Source organism: Myotis davidii, unplaced genomic scaffold (assembly GCF_000327345.1).
Source record: "Myotis davidii unplaced genomic scaffold, ASM32734v1 scaffold535, whole genome shotgun sequence".
NCBI lineage: Eukaryota > Metazoa > Chordata > Mammalia > Chiroptera > Vespertilionidae > Myotis > Myotis davidii.
The window spans coordinates 1,268,374-1,275,690 of NW_006286980.1; the positions used below are offsets into that span (position 1 = coordinate 1,268,374).

General features: G+C 40.8%; 1 protein-coding gene across 1 annotated transcript; it reads left to right on the forward strand.

Moving 5' to 3' along the window:
- The first annotated feature begins 2,024 nt into the window (after window positions 1-2,024).
- Window positions 2,025-3,405, forward strand: LOC102757967 (chromosome unknown open reading frame, human C12orf71). The gene has a single exon (XM_015560772.1). It carries the CDS (start codon window positions 2,307-2,309, stop codon window positions 3,039-3,041), a length of 735 nt encoding a protein of 244 aa, XP_015416258.1. The 5' UTR covers window positions 2,025-2,306; the 3' UTR covers window positions 3,042-3,405.
- Window positions 3,406-7,317: the final 3,912 nt, after the last annotated feature.

Sequence of the window (7,317 nt, forward strand, 5' to 3'; positions counted from 1 at the left end):
ACAAGGAAAAGCAATTATAGAAGAACCAAGACACTTCATGTTTCTGAAGAGGCTGAGGCTGTCAAGATAATGTTGGGAACAAGGAGAATAAGAACAGAGATCCAGTTAACAGAATTAATTTTAAAAAAGAAAGAAAGAAAGAAAGAAAGAAAGAAAGAAAGAAAGAAAGAAGCAGATTTAACCTCAGAAATAAGGAAGAAGCCTAGTTGAAAAACTCAAATAAAATGTGGTACTTAACTATGCATTCCTCCAAATTTTTCCATATCCATCTTCATTTTTTCCCTTCCAATATTATGGAACAACATATTCCTTTTATTACAACTAACCCGTCAGCTCATGGCATGGATCCCACCCTTAGTTTCTCCAAACAAAGCAGCCAAGTTTTATATTTTGAACTCTTTCCTGTATTGATTCCTTACCTCTTTTTTATTTGGAGGGTAGATGCGGAACTGAACCTCAACTCTGCACCCTCACTTTCTCAGACACCCCTATAGTCTATATGCACTGTTCCTACTTTCTCTCCTCCCATTCCCCTCAACCCAGTGCAAACTTATTGATTCCCTTCACATTAAAGCCAAAAAATAACATTCATGCTGCCAAGTCCACTGGAAGTTTTGTTTGTTTTAACCATGTCAAGTATTTCAATATACTTTGAATTGCCTGGAAGAGGGCCTGATAAATGAACACTACCATCCAAGTATAGGCTTCAGGATAAAATCCAGGTTCCATAATGGAAGGGAGAGGGCCTTCCATGATCTCACCGGCCGCTGCTTGATCTCTCCACACCACTGGCTGCTTCTCACCTCAGTGTCCCTGCTCATGCCCTCTCCTCTGCCTGAAAGGCCCTCCCCACACCCTTGCTTTACACCTAACTTCTTCCCTCCTACATACATGAGAAGCAATGTCCTCCACTGGCCTTTTCCTGACCCCTCAATCTCCACCACAGCTGCATGAGGTGCCACCTTTTGTTCTTCCATACCATTATTCTGTTGCTGCACTCACCTCTCTGTGCGATAATAGAGTGTTTATGTCCATCTCACCAATAGGCTCTAAATTACCTTAAATTAGGAACCATCTTAGACATGCACCTGGCAAGAGGGAAGCAACCGCCATTGCAGCAGTAACCATCCTTTTGCCCTCGAGAGGGATCCTCTTCAGCCCAGGATGGTATGGTTAGAGAATATTTTGGAAGCAAGGGCTCGCTCCTGTTGCTTTCAATCCCTTCTTGCTCTTGCCACTTCTCTGACTTGGGCTCTTGTGTTGCCGTGGTAACCAACAGTCCCAGAACACCGACTTTGGGCAGTTGAGCTTCCAGCTACTGAGACTAAGGATCTGAAGGATTTTGAACATCCTCAGTTTAGGGCTAAGTTGGTAGCACCTCTTTCACATGGGCGGCCACCACAGCAGAAAATGGCGGAGTCTGCAATGTGCGTGTGTGTGTGCGTGTGTGTTGTGTGTCCTCCTCCCTCGCTCCCCCACACTTACCTATTGGGACATCATAGAAAAAGCTGGACAAAAAAGTGCCATCAGATGGTGGGTGGATGGGGGTACAAATGGCTATAACCTTTCTGAAAAGCAATTTGGTATCAACTATCAGAAGCCTTTAATATGTTTGCGATCTTTGATCCATTAAACCCACATATAGGAATATAAAGAGAGATAAAAATTTACTGATAAGAGGGTTTAATGCAAATTTATTTATTAAAACAATAATTACCAGCTAATGGTCATTAATGAGAAAGTGGTTAAAAGTGACAGAATATAAAAAACATACGTTTATTGCAGGTTATGCCATAAAATAATTTGTTTGAACTGATGTGACATTATGTCCACACATGTATGTGAATGGGAGTATGTATATGTATAAATATGTGTACATATGGAAAAAAAAAGATTACAAGGAAATCCACCAAAATGTTTTTATAATGGTCACCGTTATTTCTGGATCAAGGAATCATAGGCATATTTATTTTCATCTTATATATTTTTTTATATTTTTTAAATTTTATACAATGGTCATTTTTGTTTTACAAGTTCTTTCAACTGTAGTAAGATGATGTGGGGCACCAGGTGAAGATGCTTAGTAGAAGGAATTGTGATACAATGAAAGAGATTTTTAAAGGGAGAGGGCTGCCTCTTTTGCCTTTCATTGGAGATTGCAAAATAGGATGAACTACTTCTACCGGAGACAAATAGTTCCAAATAGAAAAAGGAATAGATACCATTACTGCTTACCAGCCTCATCTATTTTTTCTTTGTTTTGAAGATTCCTGAGATGAGGTAGACCTAATATTTGATTGAACTCCATGGCAGACTCATTCTCCTACAGCAACTGTGCTGACACTGGGGACTGCAGCTCTGAATCAAACCTGAGCCTCTCTGTGGGCTACTACCCCAATGAAGACACCTTCTTCAATGAGAAAACAAACTCCTGTAAAGACACATCTTCCAACAACCCCTCAATCCATTTTGTCCCTCCGTTCCAAGGGTCATGGCAGACTGAAAGTAAAGGGACACTCCTGGAGAGACAAGACCAAATTCAGGACAGCACAGAGCAGTTTGGCCAACTCAACATCACCCCGGCCTGGGATGGCTGTAACCATTCAGACTCAATCATTAATTGGGATCTACATGGAGACAACCAGTGGATAGACCAAAATCCTGAAGAGAAGACAAAACTGACTCTCAGCAAACTGAATGGGCTGGTACAAAGGCTTGAGCAATTTCTAGAAAATCAGAAAGATGACGAAGATGATGAGTTTGTATTCCCTGAATCTGCTCAAAAGGAAGATTTCCAGCTGTCCAGCAGCACCCCTCCAGATGTGGCGCAGGTCAGTCATCAAGAACATGATGCTTGTCTTCAAGATTTGCCCATGTTCAACCCACCAGAAAATGATGCCATCCAGTGTCCACAGCCTCCTCCAAAGCTTCAGGAACATGAACTTGCTGAGGTGAGCACAGTGATGCCTCATAGGCAAGCAGGGGGCAGGCCTGGTGGAGGGGCCTGGGTGGAATTCAGGGAACACTGCTACCTGCTATGAAGCAGGGCAGGCCCTCTGGGTGTCTGACATGACTGGGAGTGGAAGAAGGATAACATCAAGGAAAAGGGTCAGGGTGGAGTTGAAGGAAAAATACCAAGGACCACTGAGGGAGAGAAGAGGATAGGAAAGTAAAGAAAAGCTAACAATTAGGGCCGCCCAAAAGTGTGAGTGCCTGTATTAATGAGTATGGAAACTTTGCATTTACAGATGGGTTAGTTTTGGTAAAAGGACTTGAGTCCCAAGAATGGGTAATTATGGACCCCATGTTGTCCAGGTTGCACATAACTCACGCATCATTCATTTCCTTGGCAGACGAAAAGAAAGGCAACTGGCAGACAAAGAACAAGTACTACAGCAACCTGCTCAATCTCATCAGATAAGCTGAAGAAGGAGGACACTCATTCTAGTACACAACCCCTCTCCTTTCTCAACTTTAGGTGGGTCTTCCGCTGGCTAAGGCAGCGAGTCCTCTCATTTTGGGGAAGAGAGCATCCCAAGAAGGCCCCCAAGAACCCCCATAAGCCGACACAAAGGAAAAGATTCTCTCACAGAAGCAAAATCCAACCTCAAGAACCCATTGAAGGAGAATACCCTATTGCCAGATTTTAAAACTTTTTGATTGCCCCTATTCTACAATTCCCATGAATCATCTCCCCTCACCTCCAATAAACAATACACATATTCTTATAATCCATGTCTTCCTCTTCCAGCTCACCATCTTGACTTGACTCAGGCTAACAGTATATATGCTGTCTAGAAGACTGAAATATATTCTCTGGGAATTTTAAGCAGTATCATTCTTCCTAACATGAAAGTGTCCTTTTTCTCTCCTTCTTTTTGTACTTTTACCCTATTTCATCATTAACCCAGATCTCTGTTTTCAGAAGGTAGCAGTATATCCCATCAGATTCCCAACCTGGCAGTACAGTTTTGGTTGAACTTCTGGGGCTCAAGCAAGTGGCAGTGGGCACTTGATCACTCAGGAAGGGCTTCAACTGGCAGTGTTTCAGGAGTTCAGACAGTCCTTCTGATGCTCCTAGGGGACCTCACTGGTTGTAGCATGCGTCACCTTGGTTATAAAATAAGTAGGTCCATTTAGGAGGGATGTGAGGATGGGGAATGCTACTTAATCACTCTAAACCAAACTTTCCTCATTCATGAAATGGGAAAGATGATAATACAGATCTCATAGGGTGGTTGAGAGAATAAATGAGATAGTATAAGCACTTCATAAATATTTTTATTGTTGTTGCTATTATCCATTCTTCCCAGATGTCTTCATCCAAGAGTAAGAATTTAAAAGTCAATTCTCATTGTAATATTTCCCACATAGAAGCAGTATTTACTCAAATTTATGGATTTGGGCAGATCTTGACTCAATCAAGTCCTCTCCCAACCCATTCTCCACTGTGCCCTCTGATTATTCCTTTATATGTCATTAAACTTTCCTCTAAATGTCAACTTCTTTGAAGAAGGCTGTCCATACTCCCCCTCCTTGCACTGACCTCTCCCTGTTGTTATTCTTAACTCACCTCCCTAATACCACTAACCATCCTCCTCATTCACCCACAGCTACTCAAAACTCTCCTTCAGCTTTTGCTACTTCCTACATAATCTTCAGAGTTCACGTTGTAAAGTGTATAATTCTTTAGTCTCAAATTCCTTCCGTCTCTCAATTTCAATTTCCTTATCCAATTCCTTCCTCTTTTCTTTTCTCCCTTCCACAAATACTTAGCACAAAGGAATGTCAGACACTTTTCTGGCTTACCCAAAACAAAATAAAACAAACTGTGGTTTCAAGTGGCTTATCATTTAAGAGATAAAGCCATGTAAACACATGACTATAAAGAGGTATAGATGAGAATAGTCTTATGAGTTACACACTGGGTACCAAAGAATAATCAATTCAACATGGGAAGGTTGATTTAAAAGGTTTTATATCAGAGTTTCCTTGAGTTACAAATATGGTTAGTTTAAGCCACTGGATAAAATGGTGTGGAAGTAAGGCAAGCAATCTGGGGTGGTTATATGTGAGAGGCAGTGGAGATGAAATTCCCCAAGGAAAGACAGTCCCATGAGAGGTAAAGGATCAAAGTATAGGGCCTTCTTAGCAATGTGCTCCTGATCACACCTTGAGTCTTTTTTTTTTTTACATTTGCAAAAGTAAGTTTATGAAAATATAAAAAAAAATTATCAAAGTGTGTTTGTACAGTCAAATAAATTAGCAAGGTTTTCTCTTTCTCACACCTCAGAACTTGAAAAATACATAGCAAGAAGCAGCACACTATCTCACAGTGGATGCTTTCTACTTGCTCGTTCTTGAACTAATATCACTATTTCCCACCTCAGAGTTTATACAAATATTGTTTTGTTTTCAAAGACAAACTTTAAAATTTACCCCCTGACAAATATAACGGGATAGAGCTAGTGCACTTTTCCTGGGACAAAGGAAGAACTGTGCAGAAGGTGGAGTTGAACAAACAAAATGTTCCTGATTACTGAGATAAAAGGAACCCCCCCTCAAAGTACACTTAATTGGTATATTTTCTTACCTTTAGGCTGGTAAAATCGAAACCTTTTCCAATAAATTGTTATTTAAAATGCAACCATTTGTACTCAAACAGATGTTGCTTTTAATGTTTTTGAAAAAAAGAAAACGTATGAGGTGATATATAAAAAACTGAGCACAACTAAGAAACAATGTATTGTGTCCTGGTTGAAATTTCTAATCAAATCTCTTTAGGAAAAAAGGAAGACTCCTTCAAAGCCAGACTCCTCATTTTATCCACCTCTCTGAGAACATTTTTCTCTTCGACAAGCTCCTCCACCTTCACTTGCTCTTTGACTTCACCAAGACTTTGAGCCCTTTACCATACCTGTTCCAAGATGTTCATTCACTTCCTTCCAGGTCCGACCTATGCACCTCCTTCCCAAACTGCAGCATTTCCACCACATCTAGCAGCATTCAGAATGCCTTGCTCTCTTCTTTTCCTAGATATATATTTTTTAAATCTACATTCCCCAAATTCCCCAACAGGATACTCTTGCTTCTCATAAGGGCCAATGTACAAAACATAGGGACTACTTTCTCCATTCCCTGGAGAATTTCCCCCATTCCCTTCCCAAGTCCCCCACTGCCAGGGGCACCTGTTCTTAAAGACTCTACTCTAGGGTTACTGTGAAGCCAAGACTCATCCTTCTAAATAAAATTGACCATGCCTTTCCTTAAACTGCTCCCTGGTTCCCACTCTGCCACCCCCACACCATGACTTGTACTTTTCAGACTTCTCTACATGATTAATTCCCCTAGTCTAGGCTCTAACCTCTTGAGGGTAAGCACCAGGTCTTAGTTTGTTTTTACTATAAGATCCTAACATAGTATCTGGTACAGAGAGGTCTTTCTGCCTCTATATGACCAGCCGTGTTAAAAGCAGGGACCAGATTGGGGTGAGGGAAGGGTGGTGGCAGGAAGAAGAGAAAATGACAGCCTATGAAAGCTCAAGTGAGGTGGGAACTACAGACTGAGAAACCTAAGACTAGAGGAATTTAGCAACTAATTTGAAAATTTAACTCAACAAAAATACATAGAGCCTACAAAATGCCTAAAATGGATGACATCTACCATCACAATACATGTAACCAGAGTTTTGTTATCATTTTAAGTAAAGCTGTAAGAAAAACTCAACTAAAATGAACTGATTTTATTTATTTTTTAAATTGTTTTATTGCTTAAAGTATTATAAAGAGTATTATATATGTCTCCTTTTTTTCTCCCCTTGACCCTCCCCTAGCCTCCCATGCCCCCCAGTGTCTTGTGTCCACTGGTTATGGTCATATGCATGCATACAAGTCCTTCGGTTGATCTCTTACCCCCCCTCCACTTAGGCTGTTTCCAGATCTTAGCTATGGTGTGAACTGGTTTTAAAAGTTTGCCCACACTAAATAAGTAAGCCCTGTTCATTTTTCAGTGCTCCATAAACCTGCTCGACAAGTAGGAACGTACCTCTGTGATTCAAACAATGTACTCTACAAGTCCTTATACTAAATATTCTTTGCAAAGAATCAGAATTCTAAATATTCTTTGGAGTTGCCATGCTACCTCTAAGAAAGCAAGTCAAAGTGTTTAAAAACAGGAAATATTCCAGTACCTCCTCAGTCATTACGGTGTCAAATATGCTATGAAGCTATTAGCTGCATGTCAACTGTGACTAATGATTCACTGCTTTGTGTCATATATATGGGTCTGGGGCTGGAGCTGGGGCTGGGGCTGGGGCTG

Excerpts from the sequence above, each read along its gene's own strand:
- LOC102757967 (XM_015560772.1), top strand. The coding sequence starts at position 2,307 with ATGGCAGACTCATTCTCCTACAGCAACTGTGCTGACACTGGGGACTGC.